General features: G+C 45.5%; 1 protein-coding gene across 8 annotated transcripts in view; it reads right to left on the bottom strand.

The window, feature by feature from the left end:
- IL1RAP (interleukin 1 receptor accessory protein) overlaps positions 1-22,040 on the bottom strand; it is a 69,137-nt gene that overhangs the window by 25,272 nt on the left and 21,825 nt on the right. For all 8 annotated transcript variants that reach the window (XR_004358878.1, XM_032698217.1, XM_032698216.1 and 5 more), the window contains 8 exons: positions 12,173-12,458; positions 11,239-11,431; positions 9,379-9,544; positions 8,357-8,428; positions 7,062-7,191; positions 5,686-5,834; positions 3,271-3,420; positions 2,169-2,312 (listed from right to left, as the gene is read on the bottom strand). Coding sequence is in view for 7 of the 8 variants with exons in the window: in XM_032698217.1 (XP_032554108.1) it covers positions 2,169-2,312; positions 3,271-3,420; positions 5,686-5,834; positions 7,062-7,191; positions 8,357-8,428; positions 9,379-9,544; positions 11,239-11,431; positions 12,173-12,458 (1,290 nt within the window). In the remaining variant the exon portion in view is untranslated. The remainder of the gene's footprint in view (positions 1-2,168; positions 2,313-3,270; positions 3,421-5,685; positions 5,835-7,061; positions 7,192-8,356; positions 8,429-9,378; positions 9,545-11,238; positions 11,432-12,172; positions 12,459-22,040) is intronic.

The raw sequence follows: 22,040 nt of genomic DNA, 5'->3' as shown, positions 1-22,040 counted from the left end.
ACTCTGGATACTCCTTTCACTCCTCTTGCCTCAGTTTCCCCACACCAAACACACACAATATGTATCTACACATCTACACCCTCCCTCAGCGTCCTCGTGGGTTAATTTGCTTTGGTAGTACTACCATCCTAACTCCTGTTACTCATCCATCTGTTCCTGTTGCTGTCATCTATGAATGCAGATTAGAGCATTTTTAGAACTTAAAAAGTAAACTGTTCTGAGGCCTTTTAGTGAAGTGCCCCAAAAATAACACCCTCCAAGGAAGAGACATGTCATGGTAACTGTGGATCCTCTTTAATATTCTAATACCTGCAGGTAGACTGTCCTTAGGTACCCTCCCATAATTAATGTGAAAATCCCTTGTAAGTGTGAATCCCAGCGCTTGTACTCTCTGCTGCAGGATCTCCCACACTTCATTTACAAGGGAACACTCTTGACTGGTCAGAAATTACAATGGAGGATAAAATAATGCTGACAGGCAACTTCATTTAGCTGTCAAGCATGTTTGATTAGTTCCTGTCAGCTAACTCGCAGGATAATCCATCCCCCACTGTTTCTTCATCAAGGACAACATAACTAACCATGACACAGATGCACACTCTGGAGGCATGACATCAGCTGCCAAAAGCTATTTCCTAGCCTGCCGTGCTTTCCCAAGAAGATTAGTCAAATCCTGGCTAAGAAGCGACGGGGAAGCCCCAGCAGCATCACAAACAGCAGTGTGGTGACAAGCCACTCCAGCAGTGCTCCAGAGGGCTGGCACTGGCTTGAGGTTGACAGCGACTGGCACGAGGGGCAGAAATGGGAGCGTTCGGGGGTAAGGGTGAGGGAGAGAGAGCCCAGGAGAGCTGTGGTGGGAGGAAAATGACACCCTCCCAAGCGAAAGGGGAAGGATGGCAAGAAGCGGCAGAGGGAACAGGAGGAAGAAGGACATCTGGTGAGAACAGCTCAGAGCAAACCTGCTCTGAGTCTGACACTGCATCAAGCAAATTGAGCCTGGAAGGTTCCCTGCCATGTCATCCAGGCTCTCTCTAGAAGGAACAGTACCAGGATTGCATCTGTCTCCAGGTCCCCTGAGGCAAACTTATTCATTTATCTCCAAACTTTGAGGTGCTCCTAGATCCTAGCAAGCATCTAGGAGATAAAGATAACAGTCTCCGGTCTGATTCTGCTCCCTTTGTCATGCAGCTGGGCTGAGACTCCAGTAGTCCCTCCTGTCCTTCCCAAAAGGTACCCCAATGGACTTTCTCAGCATGGGTTCTGTCATCAGTGGGGTCCTGACCCAAAGGCCATGAATTCAAAGTAGGGTGGTCTGCACTGGCAGAAGTTCAGACTTTGAACTTTTAATAGGCATCAGGGGTCACACAGCTTACTGAGCCCCCAGGACACTGGAAATAGAGAGTGTTGGCTAGATTTGTGCCCTTGCTGTGGCACCTGTGTGAAGGTATGCTTATCTGGGGAGTTTCAAAACCTTCTATTCTTGATTCCCTGCATCCGTGAAGCAGACACTATGTCCAGAACCTTACATGATTTAGCTCAAAACAGGGAAAAAACACTACATCTTACTGAAGAGATAGTCCCACTACCTGCAACAAAGTACTTTTAATTATAGTAGCTTAATTGTATGACATATTAGACACAAACTCTCTAATTAATGAGGGTGAGTGGGAGGCATGTTATCTTCTCACTGATTTTGGCATGGTGCTCTCCATACCTTCCTGAAGCAGACACTCCTGCTTTTTACAGGCATTCACCATTACCCTCTGTGAGCTACCAGTCTGGTCCAGTGTAACACTTTCCCTGCTTCTTTTCTTCTAGCCTTGACTTTATCCCCTTTTTTTAAGGCAGCTCAGAGGGCTTGCATGAAGGTCAGTTGTCTGGTTCCCCATGTTGATAGATCAATCACTCCTGCACATCAGTCCTGGAGAGAGCAACTGAAACAACCAACCACTATCACTTGCCCACCACAGCTTTTTTGGAGGCCGGGAGCATCTCCAACACTGCCATGTGAAGCAAAAACATTAGAAGATACCAAAAAGAGTTCATTAATAGTGATAAGAGGAAAAAAACAAAAGATAACCTGAATAGGCCTGTTCCAAACTACCAATACCTCAAAGAACAATAAAGAGAGGAGGTGCATGGAGCACAGCCCCCTGTGAAATACTCACTTCCCCCAGGGAGGCTGTCTCTGTCGAAGATACACAGCTTGTACCCAAACTCATTCTCCAAGACTCCCCGCAGTGTCAGCAGCACAAATTCTTCCTCCTCCGCGTTGCGCGCGTAGGACACGTACACGTCATACTCCTTCCCGTCTGAGCATTGGGAGCACAGAGAGACACAAATGGCAGAAGAGACACCTGTGATACTGCACATGCTGGGCCTTTGACTTGCTTCATGGAAAAACCAGGTATGAAGGCTCACTTTGAGCCCAGGCACTGCAGGTTAAAACAAATCTATTTCCATAGTTACCAGAGAGCAGCACTGCCTGTTTGACTACCCAGCCTGAACATGCACATACTCAGATACTGCTGGGTTGCTGAAGTTAGAAAAGCAAAGCACGATGATCAGTCTGTTCTGTCCAGGCTCCTTTTGTTTTTTGACATCTTTGACATTGCTCCCTGTTACTGCAGTCTATCCACATGAGCAGTCCCACCAGACAGAGACTTGCACCCTGCCTACACCCTACGAGAGCTGCCGCACCCCCATGGCAGGTTCACACCCCAAGCTGCAAGGGCTCGAACACCCTCCTCCTCCAGAGGAAGAAATCTCACCTCAGAGTCCCTAGCAATGAACTCCCAGTAACACAGGGAAGCTGTGGAAAAGCTGAGGAGAGAAGGGTGATTTCCAGGTGCATCCTTTTGGATGCCTTCCTGCATTTTAAAGCGGATCACTCTGGATCAGATCATGAATTCTTACACAGAGTCACCAGAGAAACCAAGGACTTACTGAAACCTGGTGACTTGTCTTTACTGTTTAGATCAGATGAAATAGCCAGCCATCAGCAGGGCAGTGCCCCAGGGAGCCCGACATGTCCATGCTTCACCTCAGCAGAGAATACAGAGGACTTCTCCCTCCTTTCCCTCGACCCAAGCCTGACTCCTCTGACTCTACAATGACCCACACAATTGAATGTAGGTATAGAAATGGAAGATCAAAATGTCATTATGCTCTGAAGAGGGTTAAAAATAGCTTATAGGAAAAGTCCTGTATGAAAATGAAGGGCCTGGTCTGCAGCAGGATAAAATAAATGTAAACTCTTTAATATCTTACCTAGAATGGTTTCATCTGTTCCAAAATGAGCCCGATAGAAGAGGACCATTTCAAGCCAATACACGTGATAGATGACAATCAGCACCACGACGAGCAGGATGGTTGCCCCCAGTCCACAGGCCAGCTCCACGGTGTACTTCGGTGCTACAACTGGGCCCAAAAAGAAAGAGAGGGTCAGGTTTAAAAACAGACTGGGCCTTCAGCTAGGCAGGAACAAGTTTGTGTCACATGCAGCCAAACATCACAAAGGAGCAGCCAGGAGCCAAGTGGGCTCTTCAGAGTAAGGTGGCTAAGGCAAGGCTCTCTAGCAGGACACATGATAGCTGGCCACCCTGGAGTGCCCATTCTCAGTTATTAAGTCTAGTTGAGCTGGCAGAGCAAGTCATAGCACAGGCTGGATTTCTGTCTCTGAGCAAGATCCCGGGAGCAGCCAGATGGTAGAATGACCTGTTGATGGAAAAAAACCTTCATAGTCCAAAACCAGCTCATGAACATGACCTTCTCAGAAGTATACACACTCTTGGGGCAACAGCTACACTTACTTCTAGGACAGCCAGATAAGGTTCATTTGCAGCAAACTAAAGGTAATGGCTACTATTTTCGCTCCCCATCAAACAGACAAAGGTCTTGTGGCTTGTACCAGACTGACAGCAAGGATATAACTAGCCATGGTCTGATTGTTTTCTACCAGGAAAGAAGAATCAGAGTTGATTAAAGAAAAGTTGAAATGCTTGCAAACAAATAGGACAACCTGTGGACATCAAGCCAGAACATTGCAGGCACCCTCCAACTCATACACTGTCTGTCACACTGCTGCTGCTTTTTTGCACTAAGGACAGAAAATAACTCTTCTCACTGTATCCCTGGGCAACTCTCCAGGGGGCAGTTGACATGCACACTGGCAAACTGCACAATGGAAGAACAGCAGGGAGTGGAAACACCACCAAATTCCAATATTTAATAAGTTTCTAATAAAAGTGAAGTACAAAAAATAAAAAGGAAAGAATTTATCAACTTTAATTAAGTGATGAGCAGCTGAAGTACATGAGAAGGAGAGGGAAATAATCCAGAAAAAGCAAGAAATGTATGTAACCTAATGTAATGAAAGAGTTGGAGCCAACATATATAGCCACTTGCTAAAAACTTGAAGATAAGTGCTGAGGGGTCAGGTTCAGGCATTCTTAATGTTCCTATGCACAGTAGGATGGGCTGCAGTAAGCTTAACTCTGCCAGCAGCAGCTAGGGATTGGATTTTTCTGTGGAACAGAGCAGGAAGAAGGGGTTGTGGGTAACCACGTCTGCTCAGAGAAAACCCAGTCAACTACCCAGGAGCAGATGGGGGAGGAAGAGAGAGGATGGTACAGATGAGTCCACTAGAGAACAGCATTTAGGCACTGTTATACAGAGAAAGAATCTGAGTATTTTAGATTCACTTCTGCTACATGTACCAATATTATCACCCCAGAAGAATTATGTATGGAGTATGAACACACTGGCAGATGGTTTTGGCCTTTCTCACTTATGTGTTTGATCTATTGTTCTTTCCCAACAATTCAGAAGAGGTTTGTCTCAAAGGAATGGGACTAAAAAAGAGGGAGGACAAGTATCAAGAAGAAAGAGAAAAAGATCTTCCAGTAAAAACCTGTATGAACCTTCCCATGCTTGTAGGGCAGAGTAGGGGGAAGAAGGTGTCTGACATGACCTACACAAGACAGGGTTGCATTCCTTATGGGAGAGGGGAGGTCTGACTTACAGTAAAAGCAGGTGTTGAAGCTCTAGATGAGGTTGATAAGGAGGCAGAAAGATCTGCCTTAATCAGGAAACCTCACATAGCCTTTATTACTGAGAGGTGGGTCTGGGAAACAGGAACAAAATCTTTGATGAAAAAAAGATGTAGGAAAACCCCACACTGAGCAGAGCTGAATCAGTCCACACCATCCAGGCTGAGGTGGCTGTATCTAGACTGAAGCATAATCATAGCAGGGAATAAACCACAGAGCACCGTCGTTTGACCATCTCGTTCCCTGAGCAATGCCAGCGAGTGCCCTGTGCCTTCTCGAGGATGCAACTGGTAGCTGTTGTGTCACACAAAACCCTCACACAGTCAAAGTAACCTGAAGTCATTTCAAGCAGCCTGTCCCCCCCAGGTCTGCTTCAGTTGTGGTACATGGAGGGAATGAAGACCTATCCACCCCTCTCTCCTCCCAGGCACTTGACCACAGTACCCCGTCTCGAAGAAGTAGTGCAGTATGACAGCAGTGATGCAGCAGTGTGTACAGAACAGACTGGGTTAGGCAAAAAGTCCTGATGGAATTCTTTGTTCCCTTACTGTTTTGCAGGGCAAGGCTCAAGGTAGGACCAACAGCCCCCACCGAGAACACCTCACTTCACACCCAGGCTCTGCAAGTACTTTACCTTTCATGTGCACTATGGCCTGGCTCTGGTCCTCGCCTTTGGCATTCCTGGCATAGCAAGTATAATTCCGTTTTAACTCCTCTGGTGTGGCCTTTGCAACTGTTAGAGTCCTTATGACAGTTTTGTCTTCAAAATCTCTAGTAATTTCACTGTAAAAGAAAAACTAGAGCATTACATACATGAAACTGCAGCAAGTTCTTAGTGGAAGATATTCCTTTCCCTGATATAATCTCTTTCTTTAAAAAGACCAAAACACATAAACTGATATTTATAAATCAATACACACTTCAGATTTTAATACAGCTGCAGCCATTCCTTTATCTGATTTCCCTTAATAATTATTTTACCACTCAGAATTTTCTCATTGCAGCTGTGTCACATTGCCTTTTAGAGAAAATGGAAGTTCTTGCCTATAAAACAAGAAGATCTCAGGAACTCAAGATTCAGAGCTCACGTCACATTCTCCATGCAATCCTGGATGAGTCACTTTGTCTCTCTCTGCCTGAATTGACCATCTGCAAAATGGGGATACAGTATTTCCTTTTGCCTTTCCTTTTTCTACACTGGTTTGCAAATCAACTGGGGCAGTGACTTCCTTCCAGTTGTAATTCAGCATCCAGCAAATGGGACTTTGATCCTCGTTTGGGTCCTTCATGTAACTGAATCCTTATTCCTCCTAATCAATACTATGCATAATATTATATTTTTGTTTTCAGCCTCTGTTTTCTTGAAACATTTTTATCGCTTATGCTATTTTGGAACATTCCTCTAAATATAATTGTCTGCCCCTGTTTCAGAAGTCCCACAATGGCACCAGCTACTGGCAGCACTACCAGGACCTGAACAAAGTTGTATTTCTAAAGACAGATAAGAATAAGACTGATTAGTTGAAACTTGTTTACTCCTATAGCAGTGGAATGATATAAAAATTACATCTGCAATAAAGAGCATCATAGCGCTGATGTGGTAGATACAACCTTAGCTGACTCATTTATAAATGGGAAAGAAAGCCCCATCAAAGGTGGCCACACAAGCTCAGAAAAGCCTTTAAAGATGACTAACAAGCAACATCCACTCCCCTGCTGGTAAAGCAGACCATAGGGTCAAAGACACAGACAAGAGACAACATAAGATCATCACCCATGATGATGTGAACTGGATAACAAAGCTCCCTCAAATCCTTCTGTAATATATGAAACTGTCTAACTTCTCCTTAGAGCTCCTGGTGCTCATCACAGTATGGTGTAGACACAGGGGTTTCTGATTAACAGGGAAGCAGAGGACTCCACACTCCCTTGGCACATGCCTATAGCCGCACCCCCCTGCAGGACCCAAGAAAGGATTAGATTCAAACGAAGGTTCACATTTTATGTTACCTTTGTGTGATTTTTATCTTGGGGTCTGTGATATCATCTGTGTTTTTTCCATCTATGGTCCACCACACCTCAGTCCGGGAGTCCTTCAGGAAGGTGAAGAAAACCTCACAGGGCAGGATAAGGTCATCTCCTAGAAAGGAAGGACCAACTGTGAGGTATTGCAAAACAGGAACAGTGCCACCCTTATTTTGTGCTATCCAGGGATCCTACCAGCCTGAGCTCTGCCTCCCTTCAGGAGGGAATGAGGCATCCACTTTCTGACATCTAGTAACACTTTAACATCTCGGACATGATGATTTGTGACAGACGCATAAACAGAAAAAAATATCCTGCCTTCTCAAATGTGTTACAAATTCTTTGACTTCGCAAAGTGACCCACCCAAAGGGAGATGCTCCATGCCAACCACTTCCTTGGAAAGCCAGGCAGTGCTAATCATCCCCACTGCACAGGGGACAGATGCCAAAAAGCAAAGGATCGAGGCTCCACAAAAGCATTTTGATGTGGCAACTCTTCTTCAGGAATTTGACTTCTGCTCAAGATCAGACTTGGGAGTGTGAATATCTTTGTGATCACCACATAAGTGATTTTTTCTTATAAAGTCATTACTGAAGAAGTCTGACCTTCTCAGCCTTAAAAGCTGTACTTTAAAGTGAAGATTCTGAGGCTAATCATCATCATTGGCACCACATTTATTACAGCAGCATAATGGCACACAATCCACTCAATATAGGGAATTGGTCCAAAGAGCTATGAGTTGAAACTGATGGAGTGGGGGAAGGGGTTGGGGAAGGGGTGTGGTACCCCATTACCCAACACTGAGAGGCCAGCAGAAGGAGAGCTGTCACTAATTAGGAAGTAATCAGCCAAAAAGGGAAAGATGAGTAGGAAGTGGATAGAAGGCTGAAGCCACTATCCTCCCATCCAAGAGGGAGGGTGGGAGCAAACCACAGCCAGGGCCAGGGCCAAGACAAGGTCCTACAAGAATTTTCCCAAGCAGTTCAGTGTTCCCATTTCATCTGCTTCTGCAGCTGCAGTCCTGCATCTCCATGCCTGAATATCTGTCTTTATTTATGCTTGCAAAAAATCAACTTTTAAAGCTGCGCTTTCCTATTCTGGCATCGGGAACTGGCATCCCACACTGTCTGCCAGACAACTTGTGGCAGCTCGTGTGCTCTGCGAGGGAAAGCACTGGGGATGCGGTGGAAGGGGAGAGCTCCTGTGCCTGGCTGGCTCTCCCTGACCCACAGGCAGGGTGTAAGGGCAGCAATTTCAGGTAGCGAGTGTTGGAATTTACCTGCTTCCAGTTCGTACACAACTTTCTCATTTGGAGAGATGAACTGCGGTGGCAAGGCCTTGTTTGGAGATCCTGCAGGAAACAACAGAGAGCCCCCCATAGGGACCCAAAGTTCATGAGAACCTGGAATCCTTGCAGCTTCATTCATGATGCCCTCGCACCCCACTGTGCATTCCCCAAACTAACTTGTGATACAGTCCTGCTGCAGAGTTCCACGCACAGAGAAATCTAATTCTAGTCCCCAAACTGAGGGCCAGATACAGATTTTGAGGCTTCTCCAAAGTTTAGGTAAGCTAGTTTGGGCCTCTCACATCCGAAGACGTCCATATCCCTCTCCTCTCCCACAAGGCATAACCTGTACCACTTTCTTTTTACTGCTGCTTTTAAGAACCAAAATACAAACGTCATTTCCTGTTGCAAATATTTAATTCAGCTCTTAAAGCAGCTGTTGCCACGGGACTCAGAATGCATCCTACAGCTCACTAGGTTTTTAAGCTCTGTCTACACTTCCCTGGCAGGTAGGCTGAGCCCTTGTGCCTGGGACAGACTGTCCAAGCAGTGGGTACCTGGAGCTCTGCCTAGGTGATTAACAGTCCCAACCTTAGCACACAAGGTTTTGAGACTCCAAGAAGATCAAGACAAGTTGGCTATAAAGGGACAATCCTACAAAGAAAGATGAGCAAAGGGCACTGGAGACAACAATGAGCAGGAGTGCCATGGCTATGCACTTACATGCCAGCAGAGGGTACCCCTGGCCATCTCATGGGCTGAACCTCACCAGCCTATATCTGGCCACTCTTTGTGTTTGGGGGCATTTGATACGGTGGTGGGTAAGACCTCTAGTGCAACATGTTCTGGGAAGTCACATAAAGCTGATCCCAGCAAGAAAAAATACACCAGGTCAGTTGAGTAATGCAGATTGAACACAACCATAAATGGATCCTGCGACAGACTCTTCTAGCTGTTTTTACCACTTCTGCAGTTATCCACATGCATTTTACATATCTTAAAGTCATTCTTACCCACCACCTTCATCGATATGGTTCTGGTGAGATTATATGTTCTTCCATGGTCCTTGAATGTCACAATACAAGTGTAATTCCCTTTATATGCACTGCGGACAAGGACGATGACAAGCCTGGGCCCTTGGGGATATCGCTCAGAGAAGCCATCCACTGAGTTGCAGTTCTGGAGTCAGGCAGAAAAACACTTGAGTTTGGGATTCCAAAGTAAAAGACATTGGTTTAAATGCTACTACAAAGATCTGATCTTCAACTATGAATATGGTACTTGGGATTGTGATGCAGATCAGACCTATATACCATGAACTTTGAGCATGCTGGAATACAGACTGCTATGTTCACCTTGAAAATGAAGTGATGAAGCAAATGACCCTAATAGTTTTATCCCACCTTAAACACAGGCAATTTTATAAAAGAGAGATCTCTAATCCAGAAGTACCTTTGCAATTAAAGTGAGCATCTCAGCAGAGTGAAAAGCAAAAACAGACAGGAAGAAAATGATGACGTATTCACAAATGGATACTAAGACTAAGGAACGTGTCCCCCATTGATGTCCATCTTTTGGGACTAATCAAGCTGCCCTGACTGATTTCAGCTGAGGATGAGGCCCCAAAATTGGCAAATGGCAAATGAGAATCTGCAGTACAGAAATCTTAATAACTCCTCTCTTTCTGTCAGGCAAGGCAGGAAAACTCTGCCAAATACCAAGCTAGAGAGCCCTTTTCAGAAAGGGGTTATGCAGATAACATCTTGATTGTCATAAAACCCAAAGATGTGCACATTTTCTAAGAGATTATTTCTGAATGGGACATTTCCAAATCAGATACATCCTAATGGGGCAGTTTAAGACAGGGGTCACATACCATTTTTAATGATTTTTATTAGGCATGAGATGACTCGCTGTCTGAAAAATCACTTCCAAGGGGCTTTTTGTTTCATTCTGCTAATTGATTGCCGAGATGTGAATTTCAATGAATGATACAAGTAAAGCATTTAAACTACTGGAGTGAAACTGCTCCTCTTGGATACAAAAGTAATTTTTTTCTAAAGGGTTTTCTTTTGGGTCTTTTTTTTTTAAATTTTTTTTTAATTAGCAGATATATTTGTTGACAAATTCTTTTATTATTAATTTCACTTATACAGAACCTTCCATCTAGAAAGCCAAAAGCACTTTCTAAGCAGTTATTAAAGAATTCACTCCCATAACTCTCTGGCTGTACATCCCCTGAGAATTCCTATTCTCTATTGACTAAACAGAGAATTTAGTCCTACCTAAGACATAGAGAAAAACAGTCAGGTCAAATTTAATAAAACTGAGCAGTAATTCTGTAGGCAAGAGCTTGAGGATGGCTAGAGAAGTATGGAGGGTGGAGTAGAGATGTCTTGATCTTCAGAAAAGAAGTTTGCTGAGTTGTGTCAAACAGGGTCACCCATGGGCTTTACAGAGGCCTCATTTTCTGACCTCAGAGGATTTTAGAAAGGGTGTGATTTTAATTAACAGGCAGAGGTTTTTTAAAGAGTGAATATGAATGATAATTTTCTTTACAGGGATAGTAAGAGGCTCAAACAGCAGGTCAGGCATACTGCCCATAACTGAACTGAGGCTCCCAAATCCCTGCTACAGTATTCTCCACTTGTGCACTCCAGTCAAAAAAGCTTCAGCATTAGCTCTCAATTCCCTTCCAAGAGCAGTTTTACCCTCGAACTCAATGGAAACAAAGCTCTTAAAGTTAGTCAAGTTTCATTTGCAGCATCATCACTGGGAAGACTCTCAAACACAGCTCCATGACTCGTATGTCGACCACTGCTTTTTCACACACAACACTGCATTCCACCACTGCCCACGTAAGTCCTTCTTACCAAGTACCACTTGACAGTTGGTGTTACACTGGCAGGGTAAAACCCATCAATATCTGGACATATGATCTTCTGATTGGCGTGCTCCAAGTAGAACATCTCCTCAGTGGGTTTTATCGAACGGCTCACACAAGAGTCCTGGTCTTTCGGAACAACCTCCAAGGGAAACGCAACTTTGCTGCAGTAGGTTGTATTTCTAAGGACAGATAAGACTAAGACTGATTAGTTGAAACTTGTTTACTCCTATAGCAGTGGAATGATATAAAAATTACATCTGCAATAAAGAGCATCATAGCGCTGGTGTGGTAGATACAGCCTTAGCTGACTCATTTATAAATGGGAAAGAAAGCCCCATCAAAGGTGGCCACACAAGCTCAGAAAAGCCTATAAAGATGACTAACAAGCAACATGTACTCTCCTGCTGGTAAAGCAGATCATAGGGTCAAAGACACAGACAAGAGACAACGTAAGATCAAAAAGAGCTCTTGTGCATAGCAGATGCTATGTTCATTTTGTACCAATCTCAGAGACACTTTTAATTTCCTAGAAGTCTGAATCTCATGAATCTTTGCCAAATTAGTGTGCAGTCAAAACATTACCCCTGCATCTGAAGCTATTTTTACTCTAGACATCCAGATCACTTCTTAATGGTGAGCGCCTGTGGATTTTGCCATGGGCTCAGCAATAATATTCTCACGGACACTTGCAGCAAGCAAGGAGGGGCACACTCATTAACGCTTGCAAGGCTCCAAGCGTTATTGCAATGTAAATTGGCTCAGCACTGAGCGGTGTTATAATTGGAACATTCTTTTCCCATTAATGCTTATACAAATGGTCGTCTCCCTACAGAAAGATCTGGTGCTAACAGCCTAATTTCCCCACCTCCACAGAAGTCCTTCGATTGCACTGAAGACAGGAGCTGCACCACACAACTTACCTGAGCATGCAGGTATAATTCCCAGTGTCATTGAGGAGAGCAGGCCAGAACCAAAGGGTGTCTTTATCCTTACTGATGTGATTGTCCGGGAGACGGTAATTAATGGGTTCCTCCAGATCCCGGTCCTGCGCGATCCTGTACCAGATCAGGGTTAAGCCAGCAGAATGGGCTGTGCTATAGTTGTACTTCAAGAAGGTCTCAAAAAGTGGGCATTTGATCTTGGCAGGTTCCCCATCATAAATCTGGATCTGCTTCATGGTATCCACACCCCAGTCATCGCAGCGTTCTGCAGCCAGGAAGAACAAGGTGCCTTAGCTTGCGAGCCTGCAGGACAAAAACTGTTCTGCCATGCTCCCCATAGACCTGGGTCCTGTCTCCATTAAAGTCAGAGGTAAAAACATAGTGTTTTCAGTGAAAGCAAACTGGGCTTTTATAAAGCAGAGCAAGAACACTGAGTTCATTTCTGGAGAACCTGCAAACCTCTGCTTTCATTTGTACACCTCCTACACTTCTTCCAAGCTATTTATCTCTCATCAGGACAACAGAATAGGATATTCCTGCACAAAACCAGGCTTCCTAGAGAGCTTCAAGAAAACGTAACACAAAAATCTTATGTGGGAAGATAAAGTTTAGATGAAAGCAATGCCAGAGGTGTGTGTGCATCCATATACAATGGTAGGGAAGATGGAAATAGATGTGTTAAAATAAGAGGGGGGGAAAAAAAGTAAAAAACCCAACAGAAACATCAACCCTCCCCTAGAGCTATGGGTCACCGCCCCTGACAGAAGAAGCTGTGAATTCCAAGAATAAGAACTGCCTTTTCTGTGATGGATTCATGTGACCCCTGTGCACACTATGGTAACATAAAGAGTACAAGCACTAATAAGTGACACAGAGCAACTGTTTATAGTGAAGTTTAAGAAGGGAGGCTGAGGGGCAGAAGAGACAGTATGGAGGACGCAGCAGCAGGTTCTCTTGAGAATTCCCAGGCAACGCCCAGGTGCAATTCCTCAAGCACAGTTCAACAGGCTCAGTGTGGCTCACAGCAAACTTGGATTGACACAGAAATTGGCCAACATGAGAAAAAGCAGTACAGTGCCTTTTTTTAAATTATTTCTTTAAAGAATTTATTCTTCTCATTAGCAAATAGTTTCAGGACAAAAGCACAGTTCAAACCCAGCTTCCTTCTGGGTAGTCTTTTCCACTCAGTTCCTCCTACCCATCAGGATGTCCAGTCAGGAAGGGAGTCAGTGCAAGCAAAGCACGGTACCAGGGTGTCAGCAAACCTGAGAGCAACCTGCACTGTCGGCACCAACTGAGACACACGGAGAAGTTGCTGTCAGTGCATCTCCTGTCTCCCCACGCTGACGAGGCAGAGCACAGCATGGCACGCTTCCCAGTGCATCTCTTGTAGCTGCTGGGAGGCATTTGCTAGGGCACCCTGACATCTGAGAACCCAAAATGAGTCAAACAGGAGAGGGGTGTGCTGCCTGCAGCAGTCCCTGGGAGGAGTGTCTCAGCACATCACAGGCTTACCAGAGACGACACTGCAAAGCCTTTCCCATTTGCAAATATTAAGAGAACTCAGACCAAAAGGAAAAACAGAATACAATATGCTCTTTGAGCCAAATTCTTCTGAACTGACTTCACAGCCCCAAAGCAGGATTTCTGGCATTTATTCTTCCTTAAGTAGACAGTGGGATGTAGCTCGGCCCCAAATTCATACTTAATTAAAAAAAGCAAAGTGATAAACCTTTGAGAAGATAGGCCTGCAGCACTTAAAGGCAGCAATGCTAACTCCTGTGGCTCAGCAATGGTTACTCATGGGGAGGAGGAATCTGGGCCAGTAAGAATAGAAATGTTTTCTGGCGGGTTTGCACATAAATGTAAATGCAAGCTGCACTGCTCCTCCTGTGGTATTCTGAACACCCATATGACAGAGTGCTACTTCTGGAGGAAGAGAACGAATTGGGCTAGGAAGAGGCAGTGAAGCTACCCAGAACACAAATATTTGCCTATAGGAACCCCAAAACCAAGTGGCTGGAAAGTGCCACAGCTTATTATCTAAAAAACATAGATCTTTCACAACCACACAGCATCTGTTGTAGTTTTAGTTAAATGGGAAAGATTTTTAGTGATTTTTTTTCATACCATCACGTAATTTAGAGTGTGAGGGACCGCCCACCCCTCCAGCCGAGCTGAATCAGGGAAAGACTGTCCCCAGCATCTTGGGACCTGCTGAAAAGGTGGGTCCCTGAAGGGAAGCATTCTGGGAACTTGAGAGACAAGATAAAAACAGGTGTGCCCCAGAACTCACCCTCTCTTGGTACCTGGGATTTTGCTCACTGGAGCACTGCTGACCTTTGGAGCCTCTTCGACAGGGACCGACCTCTCATTAGAGGTCTCACCTCCCAAACATCTTGTAGTTAAACCAAGACAGCATCACACATTACAGCTGCTACCACAGCCAAAGCCAAGGCTCATTCTGACAGACCAAACCACTGTTGGAAGCCTTATACCATGGGAAGGTGTATGGTCGCCAGTCACTGCCATGATCAAGGCCAACTGGAACCAGTATGCTGCTTTATGCTGGTGAGGTCAAGCTACTGGATTAGGTATGGGCAAGTGTCCATACAGTGGTAATGAGACAAATGAGCCTGCAGAGACTGTCTGCTAACTGCACAATAAAGCATGGATTGCTACTCATGGAGATGGGGCTTTTTTGTCTGCAAAGAAAGGCTCTCCCTCTGGAAGGAGCAAACCTGGGTCTGTAAATCAGGACACCTGGGTGCTCTTCCTGGCACCTGACTTTGCTATCTTCTCTTGGGCTGCATAAAGGCAAACTGTCCTTATTATTTCAAATGGCAGGACTGGGGAGGGAGAAAACTAAATAAAACATTACAATACTGAAATTCTTAGAGTCAGGATCAATGAAATTTGCAATCATGAGCAGCTCTTGCATTTTGCAACAGACCATAAATCAGCACTGTAAAACTACTTACCCATTCTACCTGAATGAGTTATTGAAAATAAATACAACTATTTTATTTTTTTTCTTCCTACATTTCTCAAAAGCAATGCACAGGCCTTTTCTTCTTGGCTCGGGAAGAAGTGACTGTTATTGTTTTACTATAAGAGCTATACTTGGAGATTTTGCCTCAGAGCTGGGTAATTAGCCTGGCTTCAGGAACACTGCCACAGCAAAGAGCCAGCACTAAGGCTCCCCACGTGCCCTTACCTGGAGTGCTGCAAGCTCTGAGCTGAACCCCAAAACCAGCATATAACTGTGCTGGTACTGAACAGCTACACCCAGACCACAGGAGCAGCCGTGCAGTGTGAGATCACAGGCTGTGTTTGCCACCTGGCTGGCAAGGATTCCTCCTGGCTGCCAGGGCAAAGACACCAAGCACGGCTCTGAGGGCTCAGGGAGCAATGCCATGACCCATCACTTACAGCAGAGATGGAAAAAACACCCCAGGCTACAGCAAGAGCTCCTTCAGACACAAAACACCAAGGACAGAAGTGGTGGTCCTTTGCACAGCTTCCCTTCCCCCTGTGCTGTGCTGACAGCAGTACTGCTAATTTCTACTTTTGGGGTGTTTTATGACCAAGATAGCTGGGCTCTGCCTGACATAACATGTGTGAGGACTGCAGGGCATCCCTCACACACACCTTTGTGAGCCTCCTGCTCCCCAGCTGTGAAAGTGCTCTTCTCCCCGTGCCAAACAGCAACCTCTGCTGTGGGGGCACTTCTACAGCAGACCCCAGCAGAGAGATCAAACCCAGACAGCTGGCTGCACTCCACACACATGCATAGAGGGGATACTCACATTATTATTGCTATAATTTTATTGTATCCAACAGCTCGCTGCAACATTTTGTGTCCCTTCCACTATTTTAAGCTCTATTGGATATTCAGAGCCTATTTGCTGCTAACATCAGCATGCAGCTACTTGGATGTCAGACTGAACTGGAGATAGCCTGAAAAAAATGGCATGACTTCACAGTGACCCTTCACTGGTATAAAGCGGCTACCACTATGAAAAAAATACATATACACACACATTGATGTATCCTGACTCCAGTAAAGATATTTGAGGGAGCACTGCAGAAAGAAGACGCAAGGATCCAGTTCTCATTGTGAGAAACAGCACTAACTTCTACGATGCTGTGCCCATTTGCAGCAACTCACACTTGTTTTCACTGGCTAAGCCTAGGAAGCAAATTTCTTTTCTCTCGAAACATTTCCTACACAAAACAGCTGCTGGAGTTAAGAGCAGCTCCTGATTAAATCAAGTGGAATCAGCATTCATGCTGTGACTTCAGAGGTTTGCTAACAAATGGAAAACAGTGAGGAGATGGAACTATAGGTAACTCCATGGTCCCTTCCATGCTGCAGCAAATGGAGCACTACACACATACCTGAGGGACACAGTAAAATTCTCTAAAAATACACCATCCCACAGATGCATCTTCCTAGAAACACCTCTGCAAAACACTTTTGAAAGAAACCACCTTGTTCTCATTACCAATGAGGTGTACTGCAGATGCCTCAACTGACCCCTCTTACTGCTGAATGCTCTGCAATCACACAGCAGGGCAGTCTATGACCCATAATACCTACCTGTGACAGACAATGCAGGAAAAAGGCAAGAAATGTTCCTGCTTGCACAGCCCTGCTCTGGAAAAGGGATGAGGATTATACAGGGTGGAGGGATGCTGAATGGTAGAAGGAACACCCCCGCCTCTCCAGCATTAAAAGACAAAGTGCAGGCAGAAGGCTGAGGGTAAGGATGCTTATCTTGAAATCATGTGCCCTGACATAAAGATACGAGCAGGCTGTTGCACTCCTCCTTAACGCACACTGGGAACAAGGTGAACTGGCAAAGCTAACTCCAAGTGTCTTCCTTGCTTGGACTGTACGCTGCAAGCTGTGTTCATAGAGGTGTCTTCTACTGATACAAGGGACAGAAACTGCTTCTCTTACAGAAACTGACAGATTTGTCCCATTTCTGAATCTGATGCTATGATGCCCTTCAACACCAGGTATCCCAAAACAGACTCCTCAGAAGCCAAACAAAGCTGAAGAAAGTGGCTTCTTCAGAGGCAAAGTAGCAAATTAGAGGGAAAAAAAATAATGTTGCTCAGCTGCATAAAGGTGAAAACCAACATTTCTGGAAACCTTTCCCAGCCTTTCACTTACTGCACTGATTGACCCTCTTCACAGAATTACAGAATCAATTAGGTTGGAAAAGACCTCTGAGATCATCAAGTCCAACCTATGACCGAACACCACCATGACAACTAGACCATGGCACTAAGTACCATGTCCAGTCTTTCCTTAAATACCTCCAGGGATGGTGACTCTACCATCTCCCTGGGCAGTCCATTCCAATGTCTAATCACCCCTTTTGTCACTGGTCACAAAAGGGGTGATGCAGCTTGAGGCCATGTCCTCTCTTCCGGTCACTGGTTGCCTGGAAGAAGAGGCCAACACCCACCTGGCTACAACCTCCTGTCAGGGAGTTGTAAAGAGTGATAAGGTCACCTCTGAGCCTCCTCTTCTCCAGGTTTCAGAACAGAGCTCCTGTGTGAATACAAACACCTGAGACGCACCTGCAGCGCCTATTACAAGAATTCACACTCTCAAAACAGAGAAAGAGAGATGAAACTGGTTCTCAGTTTAAAAGAAAAATCTCAATCATCAAAACTCTACCAGCTCCACACCACCTCCACCCCTTCCCTCCCATAGGGCTACAAGCAAAGGCTTCTGTTAGTTAAAATTTCTGTGAAGAAACAGTAAAGAGCCATCCTTATGAGAGGTCATCTATCATGGTGGCACAAATTACAGTGTCATTTGTGAAACTGATGTGCCCTTCATAATCATCAGATGGGGCTGCACTATCACAGAATGGTTTGGGTTCAAAAGGACCTTAAAAATCATACAGTTCCAACCTCGCTGCCAGGGACACCATCCACTAGACCAGGTTGCTCAAAGCCCCATCCTACCTGGTTTTGAACATTTCCACAGATGGGGTATCCACAGCTTTTCTGGGCATCCTGTTCCAGTGCCTCACTACCCTTATAGCAAAGAATTTCTTCCTAATATCTAATCTAAACCCACCCTCCTTCAGCTTAAAGCCATTACTCCTTGTCCTATCGCTACATGGCCTCATGAAAAGTCCCTTTCCAGCTTTCTTGTAGCCCCTTTATGTACTCGAAGGGACTCTATGGTCTCCTCAGAGCCTTTTCTTCTCCAGGCTGAACAGCCCCAACTCTCAGCTGCAGAGGTGCTTCAGCTCTCAGATCATCTTTGTGCCCTCCTTTGGACCTGCTCCAACATTCTTATGTTGGGGACCCCAGAGCTGGACACAGCACTGCAGGTGAGGTCCCTCAAGAGCCGAGTAGAGAGGAAGAATCACCTCCCTTGACCTGCTGGCCACACTGCTTCTGATGTGACCCAGGGCACAATTGGCTTTTTGGGCTACAAGCCCACGCTGCTGGGCCCTACAAAGCTTCCTACTTTCTTTGTCTGCCTCTGCTGCATTATCTTAAAGCAAAGCTGGTATGAGTCAGCCTCCACCTGGGGAGTAGAGCAAGGCCAGTGGTTACGTCGATGCACGAATCAGCATCAATAAGGCAGAAACAGCTAATCATGCAAAGCAATTAAGTGAGAATTAATCACTACTACCTTAAAAAAAAAAAAAATTCCTCCCCACCATCTTTCAAGCTCAGTCAGTGAGAAGGAAGCAGAGGAAGCCAGGCTGAACAGAGGAGCTGCACTGTGGGCACAGGAGGTACCAGCTGTGGCCACCATCACGCGTGGGTGTGCCTTCCATTTATGCCAGTGCCAGGAGCACCCTCTCTTCTACTGCAGTTTTCCTTTCACACATCCACCCTGCACAAAACCACACCATGCTCCGTGGCTGTGTTCTCTGCTCAGCAGCTGAATAGGGCACTGTTCCCCATGCTGCCTGTATCCCATCTGATCATCCAACACGGTGCAGGAAGAGAAGCATGGAACAAAACAAATGAGATCTGCCCTTAACTGGGAGAAGAGGCACAGAGCCAAACACACTGAAATTGGTGGGAATGACACAAAACTTAGGTTAGACATAGCCAAGATCAGCTAGCTCTCACCATTTGCTCCCACTATTTCTGCAGCGCTGACAGTGGTCAGAGACTGACTAAAAACTGGTCACAGCTCAACTGCCTTGAGGCCATAGCTGCATTGGAGGCTTGGCCTAGAAGCTGTGTGAACTCTGCAGAAATTTATAATCTGACATCCAGTGGAAACACATCAAAAAAGGCTTGTCATAACCTCACTGCCTTTCTCCCACTGCCTCTCCAGTAGAACAAGTGGAAGTGGTCCTGGCAGAAACCTCCTATCACAGCCCAGCCCCATCCATGTGGTTCTGCTGTGATGGCACTGGTGACATGGTCTTGCACTTCTCCCAGGTCTCACCATATCCATCCTGTTTTGCCACTGAGCTGTGATGACTCCACAAAAGTAGCTCCTCCGGATGCTGCACACAAGGATGGAGTCTCTCTCTCCCTGCCCAAGTGCTTTTATAATTTAAATAGGTAGGACAGCTGAGAAAGGGAGAAGAAAAAGTACTTTCTGTTGCAGAATGGTTCATCATTTCAAAAAGCACTTGTACATTGTGGTTGATTAACTTTAGACCCTGAAAGTCTAGTTTAAACAGGTGTGACAGCCTGTCTCTCTGCCAAATTAATGAAAAACAAGCTGACAGCATAAACTTCTGTTGACTCCAGAGGAAGTAGCCAAGGCATGACATTCAAAAAACTGTATGGAGCCCAGAGCTTCTGACTCTGAATAGCCTTATCTCATCAAGCACAGCCTGTAACATGGGGTAGTTATTTGTGTCTTTTAAAACTCCTCCACAGTGAGCTTTATGCCTTCACTCTCTATCTGTGCATAAAGCTGTTTACTGTATGTGGCACAGAGTATTTTGGTTACCTCCACCAACTGGGCCAAAAAAAAAAATTATATTCAGATTCCTCTAGCAAGCTTGATACATTTTCCTGAAGGCTTTCTTTAAATTTGAGGTCAAAACGATAAAGGTAGGGGTATGAACTGCTTCCCTGAAGGATAAAGAGGAGCAAATAGCTACTTTCCATTCCACTTCATTGAGAAAATTTTTGTGTGAAGCAAAGAAGAGCAGCATGGGAGGAGGAGAAATACAGGAAACAGAACACCCCATTGCAAACTCATCTGTAGGAGAGGCAGCATGAAAAGGGGGGTTACCCGATTAGCATCACCACTGAGCTGTGCTCAAGCTGGCAGGGGCTCTTTTGTGTGCCTGAGACACCAAACTGGGGCTTGACAAGGTCCAGGCTAAATTCCTGGCTCTGCCAACCCATGCAGCCTAGTTACTCTGTTTAGCCAGGTGCCCTGTTGCCTGTTTTAAAACAGTCAATGATTCTGCACTGTCCATCCACAGGGATGTCTGCATTACAAAGGTGCTGCAGCAACTGTCCTCCGGCAAGGATGGAAACTGAAAAAGCACAGTAGGCAATAAAATGCACTGCAAGGGTCTACAAGCCCAGCAGAGTCACTTGTGTGCAATAAAACACAACTGTGCAGCTGTGGGAGAGGGACATGACGGATAAGGTGGGTAGGAGACAGGACCCCGATGTCCCCTGATACTCTATTTGTTACACACAAAGGAGCAAAAGTGACTATTCAATACCAAATCAGCAACACACTCAAAAAGAGCTGCCTTCCTCCACACATTTCTGCACTTCAATGCAGATAGGTCACATCACATTGACGCCTGCACAAAACTCACCCCTCACAACCTATTTCCTCAGCTGACAAGAAGCAGACTGAGGTCTTATCTCCTCAGCGGGCACAACTGTGGCTGGTGCGGAGGGAGGCTGGCAGCTGCACTTACACGTCTGCACCCAGGTCAGCTCTGCTCTGCAGGTTTTATCTTCATCTTCTTCAGGGCTGGGCACCTTTCAACACCCTCGGTGTCGAATAATTTCATGCCCCCAAGTGCCATAAACTTCTACAATGACAGTAACTCACAGATGGGTATGGATGGTTATAAAATCATGTCCTAAATTAGGACAGCAAGAGGCTGAGATTGGAAGAGTAGGAGGAAGTCAGGAAATCCCAAGAGAAGATGATGGGGGAGGGATTTAGTCTCTTTAGAAAACAATAATGCAGTTTAATCTATTTTTCTTCTGACTTTACACACCAAAATAAGCTTCTCAGCTTCTGGGGCTGTCACAAATCATAGGGAAAATAAGGCCACTGGAACCCCATCAGTAGAATAAGAGCTATATAGTAATAATCCTGAGGAGCTGCACAGGGCTTTCCATCTTCAAAGTGTTTTACAGACAGTAATTTATTAATCTGCAAATTTCCCCCGGCCATCAGCAACTGCTCTGCTCTCTGCTCAGTGCGACACAGACACGGAGTACAGATCGGCCCTTGGCAGAGACGGCTCCGGCGGCAGCTCTGACCTCTGGAGCCTGACCTCTGCTTCTTTCTCTCTGAAGCTGCAAGTTCTCTGCTCCAGTCATCGCCTGAATCGAGAAGCACTGGTGACATCTGGCACCTTGGAGCCAACTTCAGAGTGGACAAAACCAGTGCCTGAAAGCCTCTGATATCAGGGAGTGTAAAAGACATGCTCACAATCCAGCAAATAACAGCAGAGCCCAAAATAAAGCTCCCAGGACAGAAGCTCCTGGCTGCCTTACAGCCACTGCCTGCCATGCTGGGGTGTCATTCTGGGTAGAAACTGGCCCCAGTTCTGGGCTCATCCTACCACACAGCCTGCCTGAGAGTCTGATAGTTCCCCAAGGGAGCTATCAGAGGCATTCCTATGCAAACATG

This window comes from Chiroxiphia lanceolata, chromosome 10 (assembly GCF_009829145.1).
Source record: "Chiroxiphia lanceolata isolate bChiLan1 chromosome 10, bChiLan1.pri, whole genome shotgun sequence".
Taxonomy (NCBI): Eukaryota; Metazoa; Chordata; class Aves; order Passeriformes; family Pipridae; genus Chiroxiphia; species Chiroxiphia lanceolata.
This window is presented reverse-complemented; position numbering and strand designations above follow the sequence as displayed.